Here is a 22,790-nt window from a genome sequence, read left to right on the forward strand (position 1 = left end):
TTTGGAAGTTTGCAGTAAAATTCAAGTTGAATGATTATGATGCTGATTATAATTAATTCGTACTGGAAGAGATTTTAAGAAAACCTACATTAAAAGCACAAGCAACCACAATTTGTTTTTTTTATTGTTAAATAAACTAATAGAGCTTCAAGGTGATTCATGAATATATTAAAATTTCTTGCAGGTGCTCACTATACACTTACTTTGAAAAAGTCTTTATTACAAAATTCTGCTTGTGTCGCACATGCTGTCATATGTTACTGTAGGCAAAATAATGAGTATCTGTATTCTTTAATTTGACAATCACTGATGAATATGGCAACTCTTCCATTCGCCATTTATGTTCTACAGAAGTTAGATGCTAACCTAAATCCTGTACTGCTTAATATGTCTACACAAGTGGTTCCTCAAAGCCAGAATAGCCAGGCTGGTCAATAACTAGCCCAAATCCATGTGTCTGGCTTTGCAGCTTGTAAGATGGCTTACCTCACCACACAGTGCAGGTTCCATATTTCTTCTCTGGCAATGTACCCTGGAAATTAAGTTTTTTCACAATGATGTTATCAACTCCCCTCCTCTGAGTGCTGGCAGGTTTGAAGCTATGGGTCTCTGCAGTAGCTCTTTACAGTCACATCAGCACCTGAAGATAACAAACAGTTGCCTTGTAGAAAAGCTATGCAGTTTTTACATCATTTGGCATTTTGCCAAAAATAAGACTACAAACAACAGTGTAAGTGTTTCACAATTATCATGTTTCTAATACTGAGCAACCATTCACTTCCTCGCAATCAAGAAATGTTTTCATTTGTGCATTTGTCCTGGTCAATGACAGGAGATTTATTCTGTTTCTGTAGCCAGTGCACATGAAATGAAAGCACATAGAATCAAGTGATAAGTAGTAACTGAATCAGAAGTGCCAATTACATTGTTATAATAGTGTCTCAAGCATGAGAATCACTTAATTTCTGTACATATTTCTCTGGTCATCCACCCTATCCTTTTCTCAGTTGTAACTAATTTGTGTTATCAGTAAATCTCTGTACTGCTTTCTTTGATGGCATTTTGAAGTTTCTGCTCATTTTTATTTGCTTTGTTTCTTTATTATTTAAGGAATGTCTTATAGTTACTACAGTAAACTCCCATTTATCCGAAATGATCGGGACGGCCGCCGGTTCGAATAAACCGGAGTCCCTTTGTTTTCACGCGTGAAACACCCCGAAATGCGTCAGTACCGCGAATTATAATCGTAAAACGCGCGTAGGGTACGTAGAATGTTATTAATATGGTTGTGAATAAGCCTGCATGTTTTTGACTGAAGAAAATGTGTTTACGTGTTAAAAAGGCGCCAAACTAAGATTGAAAACTCAAAGTTTTTAAATGTTGAATAACAAAGCCCGTTTATTTTGCGTGCTTACAGAAAAAAATCCGCCTTACTTGTCATCAGGTAAAACAGGGGTTTTAATTTTATTACCTACCCTTTTGTATAAAAAATAAACTACTGTACAAAATTATGAAACAAATCTAGAGATTACTCAAAAGAACGAAAAGTTTGTCTAGAGGAACTTTTAACTTATGGACGTTGAAGTTCTAAGACGCTTCATTAGAATTTATTTTTTGGTAAAAAAGTCTGTAATGTTTTTTGGCTTGAGAAACTTTCTTTGCGGCAATATATCTTCAACGTAGGAAACAAACGATTTCGGGATAAATAGCCGCCTCGTGTTGGCTGATGTACTCCAGGACGGCTTGGATCTATTCGTAACCGAGGGTGTGAGGAATCTTTTTCTCTGTGTCATCATCAGAGACATATTCTTCTGACGCATTCTGATTGGTCGCAATTTGGGTGATTTCTTCCTCTGTCAAATCAAAAAAGTCGTTTCCATTCATTCCTCAACGTATTCGAAGTTCACGTTTTCACAACCCGGTAGCTTCTCCAGTAAATTCACCAAAATTACGTCATTTTCATTTTTTTCTGACACTTCAGCTTGAGTTGCAGTGTTGCCTCCTTCTTCCCACCACTGATGACTTGCATTATTATCTAAGAGTTTCTTCCAAAATATAGCGAGAGAAATTGGAGGAATTAGATTCCAGGCTTCAGCAATCCAATGAATGACACTTAAAAATCGATTTTTTTAAGAGCTTGCACAAAATCTTTTTCAGCATCAATCGCACCGATTAAGTATTCCAGCAGCTTGCGTCTGTAATGTTTTTGCATCGCCTCAAGAACACCTTGATCCGTTGGTTGACATAGAGACGCGACGTTTGGTGGGAGAAACACAGCTTTGATACCCCCAACGTATAGATCATCTGGGTGGGAAGGAGCGTTGTCTACAAGAAGTAGCGCTTTTCGGGGGAGTCCATTTTCCTTGATGTATTTTTCTAAAGCTGGAACAAACTTTGCCTGGAACCACTCTTTGAAGATGGCACCCATCCATGCCTTAGACAGATTCGTGTACCACAATGGCAAAGGTTTATCAGTTGGTTGCTGTCAAAATGCTCTTAGTTTTTTGGATTTGCCAATTAAAGTAAGGCATAGCTTATGATTGCCAGTGGCATTACTGCATGTGGGGCAGTAACTGTTTCCTCGATTTTTTTTTAATATTCAGATGCCGTTTTTTCTTGTTTAGAGGCAAGTGCTTTTGTTGGCAATATTATGTAGTCCAATCAGGTTTCATCACAGTTGTAAAGTTGATCACCAGTATAACCTCCTTTGTCGATGATTGTGTGCAATTTCTTCTTAAAAACAGCGATAATGGCTTCATCCCTGGATAATGATTCGCCGCTGATGGCAATTTCATGAATGCCATGCCGCTTCTTCAACCGATCCAGCCAGCCATCACTTCCAAGGAATTCTCGCTCCTTTCCTTCAATCAGCTCATAAAAAATCATTGCTTTTTGATGAAGTAGAGGACCTGAAACTGGCACACCTTTGCTTCCTATTTGTTCGTGCCACAAAAATAAGGACTCTTCTAACTGAGGATGCGCACCTTTTCTCACTGTTTTTCGAGATTTCAGTGCGCTGCCTCACTCTTGGATGGAGCAAAATTTTTCAATTTCTTATTGATTTCTCTTCGACTTAGTAATCGTACTCCTACCGACGTTCAGATCCGCAGCAACTTTCGCGGGTGGCTCACCAGCATCAGTTCTCTGCAAAGTGCAAAGCTTTTGTTCCAACAAGATCACATTCTTTTTTCGTTTCGCGCTCGTAGTCACGTTCAGCAGTTTTTACCGACACTCGACTGATTGTGTTTTGGTTTTTGGCCACTTTTATCTCAGGACATTTTAAAGCATATAGCGCGAGCACGAAACGTTAATTCGAAAACACACAGATGCACTACTTGACAACACACGAGATGCACTAGACAAAGCTTTTGATTTTTGACACCAGGCTGTGGCGCCATCGAATGAAAACATTCGATACATCTATCCCCTCTCCCCTGTCCTGTCCAAGCCCTGCAGCAACACAACAGTACGTTGTACCTTCACTGTTAAATTCTTAAACGCTCGGCTTCGTCTGATGTTCCGACAACAAGCGGAAAGTGTTTGGCCCATGGTGCCGCACTCTCATTGTCGGTTTCGACAGGGCTACGTCGCGCTGCATAGAGCAACATTGTACGTGCTGTATTTCCAAGGAGTTCCAATAGATGGAAATGGCATGGAATCACGCAGTACGAACAAGAAACACGCTAAAACTTCAACCAACACAAGCACGAATTGACGACAGTCTGAGATTTTTGACACGCGCCAGTGCACTGATCAACAGTAGACTGCCGAAAAACACCAGCAAATGCATGGCTCCAGGCGCAGACAAGTTGAAACTTGTCAAGTGTCAGTCCAGCTAGCCAAAAGCGTACAGTCAGCAGGGGTAACATTGGCCCACTTTTCCACAATATTTGACATGTTAAGCTCTTGGTAGCTGACAGAGTACTGATAAACTGTAATACAATATTTTTTAAAGCATCTATATTCCATGTGTGACAAAATCAGCCTAGTGTTAGCAAATTTTAGAAAGTGTTTATGACTGTAATATTTTTTTAGAAGAACTATGCCAATGTTACCTTTACTTGGGGTAACTTTGTCCTGAATGTTCAAATCTGTCTACAGAAACCTAAAAAATGCAATGAGCCAATGTGCAGCCAACCAAAAAGGATCATATAAATATAGAATGTTACTAAACTTCAATAAGTCATTGAAATCCCAAAATTGAGTTAGATAACTAACATTTAAAGAGAGATGATGAAAAAGGAAATACTGATTAGTTTATTTTTATTTTATTATTTATTGCAAAACCTCAGAACAGTTTGAATATTGCTAAAATTGATTAAATAAAGTTGTCCAATTCAGGAACTGAAAATTGGTTCCTTTTAGATACCTTTCTGGGTTCTTTTATTTTGAATAACACATCTTTCCAAGAATATAACATCGAATCTGGTCTTTCAGGCCCCTCCAACACTCAAGTCTCTTCTCCATGCATTCAACAACACAGCCCATCTCATTACTCTGTCTTATTTGTCCTGGATCTTCTCCCCATTGAAAAAGACAGTTGGAAAGTCATTTTCAACATAATCCTCATTACAGTTTGATGAACACTCTTCAGGCACTGAAAATGTTTCAGCCGGCCGGGGTGGCCATGCGGTTCTAGGCGCTACAGTCTGGAGCCAAGTGACCACTACGGTCGCAGGTTCGAATCCTGCCCCGGACATGGATGTGTATGATGTCCTTAGGTTAGTTAGGTTTAAGTAGTTCTAAGTTCTAGGGGACTGATGATCTTAGAAGTTAAGTACCATAGTGCTCAGAGCCATTTGAACCATTTGAAAATGTTTCACTTTTTTCACTTGATTCGTCCAGGATCATCATCACCTGAGCAACTTGACAGTCTGATTCTCTTATTTTTTTGGGAAAATGGAGAAGAGGCAGGTATCTCAGCAGCAAGCAGTTTCAGATCGTTAACCGATATGCTTTTCCCAGCAGGCACATCTAGCTTCTTTCTTCTTTTCTTAGCATCAGTTGAGGAAGTTAAGTATTCACTTCTTTTTCTCTCTAACTGTTCTAGGAATGCCTACCATGTCAACTTGTTTTTTATTCATCGGCAAGCATTCTGTAAGCTTTTCCCTATTTAATGGAAAAATTCCACACTTTTCTAAGCCAGATATAAGATTTTTGGATATGTGGAGCTGGACTCGGACTCTTTCCACTTCCCAAGATCCCCCTCCATAGTTTCTTCATCAGAGCAAAAACAGCAACATCCCATGGTTGTGTGAGATGAATGGTGTTAGGTGGTAAACACACAAACCTAATGGCATTTTCCTCACACACCTGAAGCAATTGTTGGTTAATATGGGATAATAGATTATCACCAATGAGTACAATTGATTGTTCTTCTTGCTTCACTGCAGGGAGAAAGTGAGATAAAAACCACTCTTCAAATGTCACTCCATCAAACCAGCCACTTTTGGTTCTGTTATATCGAGTGTGCTAAGGTCCATTTTCTGTCCATGTGGACCAAATGTGCTCAGCTTTATACACTACATAAGGTGGGCATGTACCTGCCCTCAGCATTGACACAAAACATTACAGAAGTTGAGCTCTTACTAAAGTTACAAATGTTTTCTACATATTTTGCACCCCCATTTGCAAATTACCATCTTACTTCCTGGGTCATCACAAAGGTTCGTTTCATCATAATTCCAGATTCTAGACGGTGGAACATCTTTCACAGCTTCACTTAAGTTATCCATATAACTGTACAAGTCTGCTTCACTGATTTGAGCTCTGAGCTTTTTGATGTTTGAGCTTATTCTAACAGAGAGTTCATTGTGGCGTTTCAAAAAGTATTTTGTCCACTGATAACCAGGCAAACTATTTTTGAACACGAGAATATTGTCACCCTTTTTATCTAAATAACTTTTGACAGCCATACGAAAGTCCAGTTCAACAATTGGAAATCCAGAATCGCACCACTTTATGTTGTTGAAAGGAAAGTTCTTCCTCATCTGTAAACAGTAGAGATCGACCTACATTTTTTGATTGCTTGCCAGCAAGCTTGTTTTATATGGTCTATCTGGGTATCCCAAACCTTTGTTCTGCTTCACGTTGCGTCATTTGATGTGCACGAATTACTTCTAAAAAATTTTCCAACTTCTCCAGTGAGTAATTTGCGTATGATCTACAACCAAGTTTCTTCTTCTGTATTCGTGGCATTGTCTGTAAAATAAGAAGAAAAATATTTTTCAGCCTCACTGGGAAGAATTCTGTTCAAAAGAGTAATGAATCTTTAAAATAACTACTGGTATATGACGAAATAAACAACCTGTAAGCCTAACAAAAAAAAAAAAAAAAAATGGTTCAAATGGCTCTGAGCACTATGGGACTTAACATCTGAGGTCATCAGTCCCCTAGAACTTAGAACTACTTAAACCTAAGTAACCTAAGGACATCACACACATCCATGCCCGAGGCAGGATTCGAACCTGTGACCGTAGTTAAGTTCGTTGTTGATCGATTAGCTCAGTTTTTTTATTACAGAAGGCTGCTAATCCTCTGACCGAACACACTGAGCTACCGTGCCGGCGTACCGCTCGGCCACACCGGCCGGCTATGTAAGCCTAACATCTTTTGGGCCAAAGTAACCTAAAAACCTGGGCCAACATTACCCCATGGTGAAATACAATATTTATTTCGTACTTATATGGAGAAATTGACATCTTTCTGTTTTAAATCTTAATCTAGACAAACGAAGGGATAACAAAACCTACTTAACGAAAATGAAGTCACTTCTATAACTGATAACCAAATGAAAGTTGGAATCACACTAATTTGCCGCGAGTAGCAGACAATAGCAAAACAAGTTCTGCTGCCACCTATCGTTTAAGACTAGAAACATGGATATTCGTTGACGTATGCATGAGCTGCGAGATATAGAATCTTGGTTTTTCTCTGGGCCAATGTTGCCTGCAAAGGGTCAATGTTAATCAAGCCGAAGGTAGCTGCGCGATTCGTCAGGTAGTGCCAATGTGAGCCGCGAAAATCGGAAAAAATTGTTCGGATAAACGCGATTCATAAACGGGAGTCTACTATATTTATTTATTTCTTGTGGAATTAGTTGGGGAGCCAGTTTCGAGGAAAACATACTGAAAACTGGAAAAGAGGTTTACTACTGATTAGTTCGCTTTTGAAAGACATTATTAATGAAAGTAACAACTTACAATGTTTCTCTATCCTTTATCTTCCACGTACATTGATCACCTAAAATATTAGATTCATCTCCCAGAAATTGTCTTTTGTAACATTTAGCCCCTCTCTTCTCTTTACAATCATCATCCAGTTCCACTTCTGATGGTATTGAGACTGTTATTTGCTTTGCCATATAGTTAGGAAAGTAATATTTTGTGACATTAAGGGAAGGGTAATATATAGTAACGAAATCCTTCCTCTATTAATATTGTCATGTATAAGATAGAAAATTAGCTTGATCTGAGTAAGAAGAGGGCACTCTTTGTTCTCTGAAGAGCCAATACTGCTTAATAGAAAAGATGAGGAAAGAGAACTACATCACTAGAAATGCAAAAAAGAAAGACTACATTTTCATTCTCTACCAGAATGGAGCATTAGAGATAAAATAATACTCTCAAAACAACTCTTTTTTCAGACCTAACAGTTGTTTAAAAACATGGCACAGCACTGTTTGTATACATATGGAGATTTCTCATTATTGACTGCTCTACAGAGTGCATCTATGACATAATCCAAGCAATATACATTTTGTTTTTCGTACTCTCAGGTAGGTTTGCAAGCATCATTATTATAATTTGACATGCCTCTCAGTCTCAACATTGTAAAGTATATGACAGTGTGGGACGATGATATTCTCTTGATCTACTTGCTTAACATAGTCTGATTTATAGGTGTTCCCGATGTAGTGTCACGAGATTATGCAGTACCACATGTGACCCGTACACCACCGCCTAGTCACCGAATAGTGTTTCCAGAAGCTCCTCCTGTTCCTCCACCACCACAGCAATATTATGCTGCTACTGAAATATGTAAGGTATGTTTTACAAATGTGTAGTAAGCTATTGAGGAAAATATCAATTTCCTTATATGTGGTAACTGTTGCTTTATGATGTTAGCTGATATTTAGGCCATACAGGTAAGCTATAAATCAACCGTACTGCAAAACGCACGCTGTCAACTGCAGTGAGACTAGTTCACTTTTTGGGGTTTCTTTACATTTTAGTTGTATACTGACCATTTAAATGTGGATAAAATTTGATAATATTCAATTAGATGTAAGAATTACGTGTAAGAATGAGCTGGTACTTTTAGAAATAACATATGTTTAATGCGTTTTGGGAATAAGTGACTGCTCTCTTTTGGAATAATGTGTCATAAGCACAGGTATCACTTGATATACTGAAAGCTAATATTATGTACCAGTATCCCAAATAATTATTTTATGGGACAAGACACAAAAATCAAAAGCAAGGAACTGCAAGATTTAACTTTATAAAAAAAGTCAATGACAACTTTTCAGAATGAGATTACAGTATTTTTGTGACTGTAGCCTCCTATTCATAGTCTAAAAAATTGTCTTCATTAAGCCATTCCAGATTGTCCCTGACTACCATACAGTTAACTAACTGTAGGTCCTTTCTTGTCTTCAGCAGGGAGTTTCTGGATAATTCCTGGATACTCGTTTCCACTGTAACTAGCAGCCACAAAGTCACCCCTTACTTCTCTTCTCATGTCATATAAGATTTTTTTTTCAAGTTCAGATGAATCACCAGTATCAGACAAGACTACAGATTTCTTTGAATGTGCAAGGTTCTGGTTTAGCTTTACTGTCTCAAACTCTTTTCTCAAATCAACAACAGTAATACTCTGCCCAGCAGGCACACTTAGCTGCTACTTCTTCTTCTTCTCAATTTAGCTTCACATTTAACGAGAGTGTTTTAATCAACCTCATTAAAAGAGAAGGGAAAGTATCTTTAGAAGTTACATATATTCTACTACCACACCCAGTATTGTTCAACACCAGAGAATTTTCTGACATGTCAGTTTCGCTGGCCTAAACACAACAACATCTAGCAAGCACAGGAAACAGTACTGTCTGCAGGGGCGGTGGCAAGGGGGGGGATGGGCTATGGGGGCTATGCCCCCCTCCCAATGGAGTATCATATTACAGTGGATAAAATGACTTCAGAAATCAGTGAATATATTACTCCAACAGTTTCAATCATTTTTTTTATAATTATGTAGCATTATGGGTTGCAATGTATTTCAGACACATTTTAACAAAAGAATAATAGCAGCAAATAGGTTACTATCCAAACCAATAAGTATCATTTAACTTAAAATGGGCATCTTATTATTTATCAATACACATTTTTTACCATGAACTCGAAAACGGTTACCAAAAACTGCTCTAAGCAAGACCAAATTTTACCAGTTTGTTGGTGGAGAACCCCAGCTCTCCTTTTGTTAAGCGATATTCCATTTACCCCCCCCCCCTCCCCCCCCCCCCCCCTTGACCGACTTTTAGAAGTGCCATTGACTGTCTGCTTGGCACATAGAAATCTCTCAATGTGGTGACTTGCAGACAAGATTGCTAATATACTTAGGATTGTGTGTGTTGTGTATTGAACCAGGGACCTAGAAACAACGGAGAGGCTTAGTCCCCGCCTCAGTCCACAATGGTTCACAACCCAACAACAGGCTACCAGCAGTCCACTCACCCCACTGCCACCCCACACCGAAGAACCCAGCTTTATTGTGCGGTTCATCCCCCAGTGGACACTGCCAGTCCCCTGTCAATGTAAGCGCTGGGAATGCTTCAGCAACAACTGAACGGTGCAACAGTGGAACATTGTGTGTCACAGGGAATGCGGATCTTGGCTTGACTGCTCGGATCATGACAAAAAAACTCTATAAAAAATCCTCAATCTCAAGATGTGCTCCAGGCTCATAAGATGCATGGCTGTTGACATGGAACAGTCATTAGCAGGAAACTTCTGGGGATCTTGCTGCACCTCAGTTGTATAAGACTTACCTAGACATGTGGGGATGTGTGGGACTGATATGGAACCTTTGAAATTATCACCTTCTCCTCCCAGTGGAAAGGGTGGGCCACTAAAAAGGTGCTAACAGCCAATCAAATAAGAGGGATTGGATAGCCAGTCCTCCTCACTGAGAAGTAAAGGCTAAAAGTTTTGGGTCTAGTGTCAGAACACATGCTGGCAATCGGATTGTGTTTTTAATTGTAAAAAGGAAATGGGCCAGCTTCAAGAAAGTTTTGCCTTTCTGCATTTTAAAAATGTTAGAAGGCACTGCTGGCATTTTAAAATCAGTTAAGCAATTGTGTAATGGGACACTGTTGGTGGAAACATCTAGCTCCTAACAAGTTAAGAACCTACAAAAAGTTCAATGCCTTGGAGAATATGCCATTGAAACTGAGCTGCACACCACTTTGAATTACACCAGAGGTGCTGTAACATGCAGGGATCTGGTGGACATACCCAAGGAGGAACTGAAAGATGAGTGGTCTCCAGAAGGTATAGTCAATGTGCAAAATATAATGAAGAGCGTGGATGGGGAACTTGTGTATTCTGATGCTTTCATCCTGACATTTAATAGCACAGAACTTCCTCTACATGGCACAAAAAATGTGCCCATTGTTAACCTCCACTGAAGAGTGTGAATTGCTCTGGAGCTCATCCTGTCTGGAGTCGGGATTGCAGCATGTATCTAGAAGAATGGAAGATATGAGTTCTTACTATGAAGCACATGCCATATAATGAAGCCAAAAGGATGTATAAAGCCACACTGCCCCCAAGGTTCCCTACTTCCTTTGCTTTAGCTGTTAAACAGCCAGTGCTAAAAGCTGATGCTGCTACATAAACAGAGGTTGCTAGTGTCAGCACTATTACCTGTATTTGTTCATGCACTTGTGCTGCTGCGGTCAGTTCAAAGCCTGTCCTTCCCCCAGAACTTCAGAAAAATCTGCAGTTACTGAAATTGTGGAACTCCCAGCCTCTCCAATGGTTCAGTCTAGTGCTCCACCCAGAGCTGTCACAACCACAGCCATTGTTATGGCTCCGAATCCAACCCAGGGCAAAAAAATCAAAGGCCAAATGTCTACATCACAGATAGAATTGTGGAGTAAACAGACTGATGATGTTGATGTCATCCTTTCTGATGCCACTCTCAATTCTTCTTTAGAGACAATGGCCTCTGATGTCGGACTGTGGCAATTATCTTGCCCCAAGACTGAGCTTCCATCCATTGCATGGCAGAAAGTCAGGATGAAAGTGCTTTCCCCATGATAGATGGCTCCCAACATACAGTGGAACATAAATGGGGTTTACTACACATGTGGAGGAACTGAAACTGCTACCATAGAACCCCCCCCCCCCCATACTTTAAATCATCTGCTGCCCCTCTCCTAAGTGGCCATACACTCTGTCACACGGATGACCTGACTGGGGAAAGGGCCAAGGGAGGGGTCACTTAGTTTGTCAATTATGTGCACCAGTCTAGTGTTCTCCTACTAGCTACTGACCTGCAAACATTTGCACTTGCAGTTCATGTCCATCAGGAACACAGTCTCTTTGCTGTATTTATCTACACATGATGCAATTGACTCAGAGGCTCTAACTGGTCGTATAGAACAACTCCTCCAACCAGTTCTCCAACTGAGCGACTCAATGCCCTTCATATAATGTGAGGTTCATTATCTACATGCCCTTGGGGTTGGGTTTTGGAGAGCCTCATAACACCTCACAAGATGTGCATTCTCAACACAGGCACTCCCAGTCATTTCCGTGCAGTGACAGGGTCAGTCTCAGTCACTGACCTCTCTTTCTGCTCTCCAGCCCTCACAGACTCTTCTCAGTGGGAAGTCATTGACAAGTTTCATTCCAGTGACCACTTCCCACTCTGCATTCACCTACTGGATGGAGGGTGGCTTGAACAGAAGCCACCAAAATGATCAACAGGCCTTACTGGATACTGTTCAGCCAGCTGTCTGGTTTAGAACACTGCAGCAGAGTCCAGGAATGGGTGGATCACTTCATGCAAGTGCTCCATCATGCCAATGACTCATCTATCCAAAAGTTTCCAGATCATCTTAGATGTCAAGCTGTACTTTGGTGGACAGATGAATGCTGTTCAGGGGCCTGGGACAGGTATGCAGCTCTTAGACTGTTTAAATGCTGCCCAACAGCAGACAACCTCACTCCCTTCTGAGTCACGAGAGCCAAGGCTCGAGAGAAAGAAAAGGTCATGGCAGGCGTTCCTGGACCCTATCAGTGATTCCACTTGTTCTACAAAAGTGTGGGAAGCCTTCTGGAGGATTTCCAATAAATACAGCCTTTTACCAATAGCAGCAGTGCTGAAACAGGGGTGTCCCCAAACAAAGCCCAGAGACAACACCCAGATGATGGCAGTGCATTTTGCAAAGACAGCATTTTGATGCTACCGTGTGACTGCAGAGAGGGGCAAGTCAGACTTCAGATCCACAAGTTCTGAGTCCTACAACTGCCCTTTCTCCATGTGGGAACTGGAATCGGTATTGTTTGGCACTCATGATACTGCCCCCTTTATGACCAAATCAGGTACACATACAAAGACATTTGCCAGTGCCATCAAAGGAAATCCTACTTGAATGCTTCAGTCTGATACGTCAGACAGCCTACTTCCCCAACTTGTGGAGAGAGGCAATTCTGATACCTCTCCTCAAACCAGAAGAGGACTGTACATGGCCCAGCACTGGAGCATTGCCTTAATGAGCTATATGGGAAAGACCTTGGAGTGCTTGGTTAACTGTTGCCGGGTCTGGTTGTTAGACACCAGACAATTCCTTAGCCACTGTTAATGTGGATTCCAGAGATTTCGGTCATCTGTCAATAATCTGACCCTAATAGAGGCAGCTGTTCAGCAGGCTTTCAGACATAAACATCACTGTCTTGGTACATTCTTAGAGTTCAGTAAGGCATACGACACTACTTGGACTCATGCAACTCTATCAATGGGGCTTTTATGGCCAGCTCTTCATTTTCATATGGTCCTTCCCGTCTAAGCCCTCATTTAGGTTTTGAGTTGGTGATGTGCTGTCAGATCATTTTGAAATGGAGAATGGTGTTACTCAGGGAAATGTTTTAACTGTTAGCACGGATTCCTGTACAGTGCTTATTATTTGTGGGTGATTTTGCTGGCTGTTTTCTGTTCTTTCTGCAGCATTGCAAAAGTGACCCATCAGCTGCAACTTACAGTATGGAAGTTAGAGGAAAGGAGTGGGCTGCAAAGATTAATTTTCAGTTTTCTGCAAATAAGTGTGTGTGTGTGTGTTCCATTTGTTTTCTTCATATTTTTAATTTACTTGACCGTCATCTGTGGGACACTATTCTACATTTTAAAGATTCAGTGACGTTTCTGGGCCTCATTTCTGACTCCAAATTATCGTGACTACCACAACTGCATGACCCGAAAGCCAGAGCCCGCAAAGCACAGAAAATCATAAAGTGCCCAATCCACAAGTCTTGGTGAGCAGACAGGGTGCATCTGCTCTATTTTTGTAGGGCTTTTCTACATTCACTGCTAGACTATGGGTGCTCAGTGTATGGGTCAATGAGGCCTTCTTACCTGAAGATTATTGATGCTTTCCACCTTGAGGATATTAGGCTGGCCACAGGTGCTTACAAGACCAGACCCATACCCAGTCTCTGCACTGAAGCTGGGGAACCACTACTCACCATCCGGTGACAGCTCCTCGTGGTGCATCAGGCATGTCAGTTCCTCACAGCTCTGATTTCAGCCACACACCGTAGTGTTGCTCATCTGCCTCTGAAATGCCTTTTCTCCAATCATGGGAAACAGAGCTGTTTTAGAGTGCCTCATGGTACATCGGCCATGTAAGTTCCTTGTATTTCTGACTTCACCCACACACCATAGTCTTGCTCAACTGCCTTTGGAATACCTTTTCTCCAGTGGTCCATGAGCAACAATGCCATTTTGGATCTGCATGCAGCATGTGCTGGAGCCACTCAGTGAGGAGCATGTCCAACCCCAAATTGTCATTGTGGTCGGCCCAATGCAATTTTAGATTTGGTAGTTCAGGAGAGATTGCATTCCTGCTTCCGTTTTTAATGTGATATTTAACATTTCATATGAGCCTCACAACTATGTAGCTGTCTTTACAGATGTGTCTAAAAAGGGGGACTCTGTTGGTTACTCTGTTGTTCTCCCAGATGATGGGCTCAAGGTCTGACAAGACTTTACTGTCTTCAACACAGAATTATATGCGATCTTTTAGGCACTGAAGCAGATGAGATGTTCTTCTAGTGTTAAATTTCTTGTCTGTTCTGATTCTCTCAGTGCCCTTCACTCTCTACAATATTTGAACCCAATTTATTTCAGTGTATCATCCTCCTGCATGCTATAACCACACTGTTGAAATCCAGAGTCTTGCATCAGTGCAAGGATGAGTGCTTCAAAGGACAGATGATAAGCTTCATCTAGTAAAGCCCACAGCGCGACCGTGGTGTACTTCCTTACAGCCATGTCAATGGGGCGAGGTCCTCATCTTCGCATAGGCCACAGGCCTGTGATGCATACTTCTTGCTCTGGTGAAAGGACCCTACAATATGTGGTGCTTGTGGCATACAGATCACTATGCACCACATGTTATTGGACTGTGTTTTAGTTTCCAACCAGTGGGCTGCAGCGGATTTACTGATGCATCTGTCCTCTATTTTACTAATGTTCAAATGAATGCGGTTGAGTTTAAATTTTAAGAATTGTACAACGTTTTTCCTACATTTTAGGGAAATGATTTTAATATGTTAACACTGTGACTGGCTCATCCATGTCTTTTGTAAATGGTCAGTCGGTGAAATTTCCATGTGTCTTTTTTGTCATTTTACTAGTATTTTAATCTTTCTTTCTTTCTCCATTCACTTAGCATCTTGTGGTCAATTCAAGTTAGGTGGGAGCGAATGTATGAGTGTCACTTTATTTACAGATTTGCTCCTCACTATGTGCAACAATATTAGAGATTTTCTCCACATTTGTTTGTTTTAATGAGTGTAAGGGTGCTGATAACCTCACAATTAAGTGCCCATAAAAAAACTATTATGTTAGGCATCTGACCATCTTTGATGCTACCTGACACTGTCTTCATAACTTCTTTGCATAAAAAGTTTTAAATTTCTGAATCATTCTTTCATCAAGCAACTGTAATTTTTAAATTACAATTTCACAAGGGAAAAAATGAAGTTTAACATTATCTGTCCCGGAAAAAGCAAGAATTTTTGCTTCTGTTTTTTTTTCCTTTCTTTTTTCCCCTTATGTCACCCTTTATATAATTATGCTGTCATCCATGTCTTTTTTATTGTAGCAGTACAATACAGGAAATGATATCGTATACTTGAAGTTGGAGCTGTAAGACTCAGGAACTCGTCTCGTACCATTGAAAAATGTAGGGTTAGCAACTTGTGCTATTAAGCAAGAGTTTCATTTCTGAGACCTGTCCATGTTAACTGTATGCAACAGCATTATTCTTTCTTTCCTCAGTTTTCCACAATGACATTTTTATTGTTTAAAAGTCAATGTGTGATCAGGAAGACATGGGAGCTAATTGCCATCTCATCCCTTCATATGGTATGTTTTCAGCAAACTACTCTTTGTTCTTCAGGATTCTGGACAGCATGGATGATGGAATCTCAAAAGTTTTAGTTACTCCCTTTTCCTTTCACAACAGATTTCACAGCCTCAGTAATCTGCTTCTTCTCTAAAATAGTCAAATATTTGTATTTCCTTGAAGTAATTTTTCAAACTTGATTTATGCACTGCAATATATTGTGCATTGTTGAGTAAACAAACAAAGCAGTGTAGGGAAGAGTTGAATTACAAAACACATATGGGAACAATCAGTGAAAAAATTTTAATTACTGAGTGTTAGCTGCTGATATCAAATTACAGTGTGTTTGTGGGTGGTCTTTCGTAACAATCACTTCAATCTCGTTGTGTGTATTTCTTTAATTTATCAGTGATTTTTGTAGGGACTAGACGAATATTCAAATTTATCAAGGTTCAACTTAGCTAGAGTTGACATCTCTCCAAACTTATATACTTTCAGTTATCTGCAAGTAATTACCACAACTGCCAATTTGAGTAGATAAGTACTAGTCATGATTTGCTACCGGTACACATCACAGAAGTTGCTAGCAATGCTTGCTTCAGCATCTTAATATATAACTTGACTTGTTCCACATACCTAAAGGCTCTCCTACATGACGGGATTGACAGAATGTGATGTGTTAAAGAATGAAAAGAGAATTCCCAGACTGGATGACAGTGGTTCAGTGGAGTTGCGATATGACATTTCTGTTCTCAAAGATGACTGTCCCTTGAATGGGATGATCTGTACCAGAAAGAACAAGTTTCCCATGGTAAATAGGTTCCTTCACTTTCAGAAGACGTCAGAGTTTAATTATGGATTATAATGTACAGATTAACAAATCATTCTGCTCACACATTGTGCTTATTTATAAACAATGGACAATCCAGGATGGAATGTGAAAAGGAAAGTTGCTATTCACCATATAGCGGAGATACTGAGTCGCAGATAGGCACAACAAAAAGACTGTCACAAATATAGCCTGAGACTGCAGCCTTGTGTGTGAGAGTTGCATCTGCATGAGTGACTGTGTATGTGTGTGTTTGTCATCTAATTTTGATGAAGGCTTTACTGGCCGAAAGCTATATTTGTGACAGTCTTTTGTTGTGCCTATCTGCAACACAGCATCTCTGCTACATGGTGAGCAGCAACTTTCTTTTCATAATATTGTGCATATTTACAAATTGTTTTTGTAGTGGCTGTACTGAAAAACCTAATCTCAGAACCCTCTGACATATATTTCTTGTCCTGATTTACACATCCTGTAACTGAAACCTCACCAGTTGATGTAGATATGAAAATTGTGATCTGGTATATATCTGGTATATGTCATATGCTGTCCTCCACTGCATCATTACACTGATGTAGCTGACTTGTGTTATTTTGGTGTTGCTGGTGCTATATGAGACATAACTATACTCTATAGACAGCAAAAATTATAGTTCATTGTGCTTAATACCTTAACATTTGACTCCTAAACAAAACATTTCACTGAAGATCTCACTCGTCTTGACAATATTGCTGTTTGTCTGATAACTCACCTGACCTGGAACTTCACCTCCTGTAGACTCATAACCTGTTATCTTGAATCGACCTCCTGCTACAAAGGGGCCTAATTGGCATTTGTTAAAGAATGTACACAACACTGCTGCAAATAGTATTCAATCTCTGCATATTTATTGACGCATAATATTCCCTTTCTGATGATCAGCTTTGTATAAGATGCAGGAGTTTCAATATTTGGCCAGATTGGTACGCTAAAGACATTAACAACATTCACAAAGTTCACTGGTGGCAGATTAATGTATTAATTCTCTAAATGCTGATATGCTAAGTAGCTTTGCATTTCAAACACTCTAGTGTGGAATAACTGAGAAACATGCAAACAGCCTTGCCTTGATGAAGTCCCCATCAGATCACCGAAGTTCAGAAATGTCAGACATCACCAGTACCTGGATGGAAAGGTATGCCACATGCTGTTGGCAGCTTTCTCTTTGTCTTCCCAGTGACAAGGAGGAGGGGTGGAGGTACAAAGTCCCAATCACTAGACTTTGTGCCAATGTCCTGGATTAAATTCCAATCCTCTTCACAGTGCCTCAAGGAATGTGAGGACATGTGACACGTCCAGCAGATTAGGACATTAAGCTTGATGGGCCCCTTGGTGATATTCGAGAGGAGTAGGCAGTGTGCCAGGAGAAGGTTTCACCCTTCTCCTTTTCTCATTATCATACAATGCAAGCATGAGTCTACAATACATTCACACCCTCTACTCATTTATGTCATTTAGCAGACACACTTAACACACTAGTCTCACAATTCCTGAAGGAAAGTTGCCAGTGTGCTCAAAGGATAGGAAAAAGTTTTGCAATTAGAAGACTGAACCTGCTCCTCAGGGTCTCCCAACCAAGCGAGCCATATGACATTACATTTTACAAAGAAACACATGATGTTTAAGTGCAAATTAACATAGTAGTCACCATTTCAATTACTGAATAATATAGTAAGTTCACATTATGATTCGTAAACTCTGATTTAATGACACACAGATTATTCATGAGTTCGGTGCCAAGCTCTGACTGACTGAGGCTTTGTCCACCATGCCTATTTATAGATGCTCATAAGACAGGAATCACAAAATGGGAAAATACACAGTTATTACATGTTAAATAATGACATAAAGCAGGAAAATTAAGAGAGACAAAGACACAATAAAAAGTGACTTAAATTTAACTAATAGCTGTGTAATTAGGAAATGACCAAAGCAGCAGTACTATTTTGTGGGAGAGTAATATTAACAAAAAGAGGATTCCAAAAGTTTACTAGTAAAATCTCAAGAAAGTAAACCTGCTAATTTGAATAATTAACAAACTAACAAGCTATTTTAATGAAAGGAGATTGGGGACCATCAGCGATGGACTGCCATCTGCGATAAATATCTCCTATACTGAGATTGTGACTGACTAGTGTTATTTTTTTCTTTTTGTAATGTGTAGCTTTACAAATTTTTATGATGTGCAGTTTGTTGTATTCTTTTTATACAGTGGTTTGTGTCTGTTTTTTATTCTGCTGTAGGCCTTAAAGGCCCATAAATGCAATTAATGATGATGAACTAATGTAGATACTAGTAACAAAACAGAATCAAACAAAGAAAACAATAATATTGATGTCAGGAGTGGTATGAGAACAAGTAGGATACTCCCATCTTGTTCTGTTACAATTCTACAACAGCCATCTTCTCTCCTTGCAATATTTAAAATGTAATAAAGTGGTAATCTTTTATTATTACTGTGTTGATACAATTCATCATCATAACTGTTTAATTTTTCTAAACTGGAATCATGTGTTGTTTGAAAAGAGTATTCTAGCTGCTGATGCAGAACTCATTAATAGATAATTGTAAACCATCAGCTGTTGTTTTTCAGCCCCCTCCTCCAACTTCTCCGCCACCACTGCCTCCACCACCAATCACATCGCATTATAGTGGAGATTCTTTAAGTGTGTGTGATGATGGTACCACTGCTACAGAAGCTGAAGATGAGGAAGAGCAACAAGGGTTACCATCATTTCCACTTGATCAGCTACGTGTAATTGAAAGACTAGGTGTCGGGCAATATGGAGAGGTATATTATCTTCCTTTTTTGATAATAGTCTAAATTACAGAAATATGGCTGACTTTTACTTTAGATTGGTTACTTAAATAGGGTTTAAATTTAATTTACAATCTCTTTTCATACCATGACATGAAGTAACTAACAAAATACTGCATAGTCTCAAATATGTCTTTCCTATCCGCATACATATTACATCATTATTTTACACATGCAAAATGTCATTTCTTATGCAAAGGAACCATCCTTGAACACAGTTAAATACCATTCCTTCATTTTAAGTACTGTACAGATATTACATATTATTACCATCCAATTTCCCCAAGTTGCTAGTTGATTAAGTACCATTTATGGAATGTTCTGCTGGTACTTGGAAAATATAGGCACATTAAAGACTGAAACACAATATTAATGTTCCACAACAATATTTAATGTATTTTTGTTCTCTTTCAGCTTTCTAGGCCATCATCAGACAACTTAAGACTGAACAGGCAGTCCACACAATATCACTGAGAGCTTCTAACTATGCAAAGATTGTTATTTCCAAAGATATGTGATCATTTTTATGACTATGTGTGTATCTGATAAACACAAATTGCAGTGCTTCAATATGACATGGGTACAAAACAAGAAATATTCTGTAGTGATGTACTAAATGTTTTAGACTGTAAAAATATGAGTATAAATGCCTAAACTCAGTGACTGACTGGCATAAAAAATTGAACTACACTAGTTACACAGATATTGGTTAAAGTCTCTCCATTATAAACAATCTGATAAATTGTTATAAGCATCACAATATATACACAAAGAAGGTATGGACAAATAAACCGTATATTACATTGCACTCAAGGATTAAAAGTATTTGAAAATAATGGCAAAAACAGTACACCACTGTGTATGGGCATCATCTATGTTGCATGGACAAAATTACTGGAGAATGTGATGAACAGGCACAAAAAAAGGGGCAGAGGGGAGAAAGGATTTAATGGAACATTAGAAATGGAGAATAGTTGTGCTATTTACACTGAGTGTATGTCCTACGGTGAGAAAAATTGCAACTGGCTGCTACTACTTCAGCCAGGGTGAATAGTAGAACTAAATCTCTTAATTAAAGAGTTAAGTCAGGATTCTGTGAATGGTATTTATTGATAGCCAGAGTTTCCAGTAACATTAATTTTCTGCCTTTATTTACTCTACAGACAACGTAACATTTAATATCATAAAATGAGACTCATTCAGAGCAAGCTCAGCAAAGGTGACATCTTTCTTTTTCAGTCTCCAATTCCTTCCAAGTTTAGTCAGTGTAGTACTTATAGCTCTACCTGATTGACCTACATATGGCTTGCCACACAAATTGCAGGAAGAAGTGTATAGAAGTGACTCACAAAAATACTGTCCAAATCATTTACATCTATTTGTTCTACAATCACAAAATATACTCTGAGCTCAAATGTAAAAAGGTATCTCAAACAGAATGACCTCCTCCATGTCAAGCATCATGGATTTCATAATTATACATCACGTAAAATACAAATCACACTCCTCTCTCAATACATCCTGAAAGCTGTGGGTCAAAGTAATGAGGTGGATGCAGAATTTCTTGAATTCCAAAGACTATTTACCTTGGTAGATTACCAGTGACTATTAATTGCAGTGTAGTTGTATGGTGTATCAAATGAAATTTGTCACTGGTTTGAGGGTTTCTCAGTGGGAAAAACACAGACTCTTTCTTGGGTGGAGAATTATTGACAGATGTACAAAGCATGTTTTTTAAGTAAGTACTGTTTTGAAATTAAAAAAAGACGTGCTAAGATATCTCAATAATTTTATTTTTACTTGAAAGCCTGTACCTTAATCTACACACTGACGCCATTACAGTCTGATTCTTCCTTGTTTACGTTGTGTACTGAGTGTTTAAGATGCCTCCGATAATCGTGAGTCCCGCCAACTGTGAAGTGCAGGCTGTTATAAGGTTTCTTAGTGCTAAAGGCCTAAAAGCAATCGATACTCATCTTGAGATCTGTGCATTTTACAGAGAAAACATTATGAGTGATGGAATGGTAAGAAAGTGGGTGAGAGCATTTAAAGATGGCTGCACAAATGTGCGTGATGAACAACGGAGTGGGCATCCTTCGGTCGTTAATGAAAGTTTGGTGCAGGAAGTGGACAATAAGGTGAGAAAAAACAGACGCTTTATGATTTCTTCCTTGCCGGATGACTTTCCTAATTTCTCTCGTGGTGTTTTGTATGGTATTGTGACTGAGCACTTGAATTACCAAAATTTGTGTTCACGTTGGGTACCGAAAATGTTGACGGATGTACACAAAACCAAATGTTTAGACAGTGCATTGACTTTCCTTGAGCGGTACCACAACAACAGTAATGATTTCTTAAGCCAAATTGTTACGGGCGATGAAACATGGGTGGCCTACGTCACACCAGAATCAAAGCAACAGTCCATGGAAGTTGAGCAAGGGCATCGTTTTGCTGCAAGACAATGCCCATCTGCATGTGGTGAATCAGACCAAAGATCTTATCACATCTTTTCAATGGGAAACTCTAGATCATCCCCCGTACAGCCCCAATCTTGCGCCCAGTGACTACCATCTGTTCCTGCACTTGAAGAAACACCTGGGCGGTCAGCATCTTCAAGACGATGACAAAGTCAAAACAGTGGTGATGCAGTGGTTAACAGGTCAGGCGGCAGACTTCTATGAGGAGGGTATTCTAAAACTGGTACAACATTATGACAAGCACCTCAATATTGACGGAAATTATGTAGAAAAGTAGATTAAGGTACAGGCTTTCATGTAAAAATAAAATTATTGAGATATCTTCGCACGTCTATTTTTAATTTCAAAATGGTACTTACTTAAAAAACACACATCCTAGAATTAACCTCAGGTGTTCCCCAGGGATGTGTGTTGGGACCATTATTGTTCTTATTGTATATTACTTGTCTGACAAACAATATCAATAATAATTTCAGACATTTTGCAAGTGATGTTATTATCTACAATGAAGAACTACTTGAAAACAATGCACAAATATCCAGTTAGATCTTGATCATAATTCAAAGCATGCAAACAAACATAAGTACTTGCTTTAACGTTCTGAAATATGAAATTGTACACTTCACAAAATAATAATAATAATAATAATAATAATAATAATAATAATAAACAAAACATAGTACCCTACGACTAAAGTATTGGAGAGTCTCAACTGGAATCACTCACCTCATATAAATATATGGATGTAACAGTTTGTGAAACTGAGCTTATAGACATTTGAACAAATATGCTAAATGTCCCATGAGAGCCTGGTTTCAGCAACCAATATTAAGGAGGAATCTAGAAATATAGTACAGCCTCCTACTTAATGCAGCCTTAGGTATCACAAAGACTATATTAGACGAATTCCACACTACATACACAAAGGGAATTAGAAGAGACCCTAATATGTGATACAGTGGGAGTTACCCCCTGTCAAGCACTTAACAGTTGCGT

General features: G+C 39.2%; 1 protein-coding gene across 3 annotated transcripts in view; it reads left to right on the plus strand.

The window, feature by feature from the left end:
* LOC126248524 (discoidin domain-containing receptor 2-like) overlaps positions 1–22,790 on the plus strand; it is an 891,455-nt gene that overhangs the window by 778,434 nt on the left and 90,231 nt on the right. For all 3 annotated transcript variants that reach the window (XM_049949580.1, XM_049949588.1, XM_049949595.1), the window contains exons 11-12: positions 7,902–8,044; positions 19,093–19,290. In XM_049949580.1, coding sequence (XP_049805537.1) covers positions 7,902–8,044; positions 19,093–19,290 — 341 coding nt within the window. The remainder of the gene's footprint in view (positions 1–7,901; positions 8,045–19,092; positions 19,291–22,790) is intronic.

The sequence above is a fragment of the Schistocerca nitens genome, chromosome 1 (assembly GCF_023898315.1).
Source record: "Schistocerca nitens isolate TAMUIC-IGC-003100 chromosome 1, iqSchNite1.1, whole genome shotgun sequence".
Lineage (NCBI taxonomy): Eukaryota > Metazoa > Arthropoda > Insecta > Orthoptera > Acrididae > Schistocerca > Schistocerca nitens.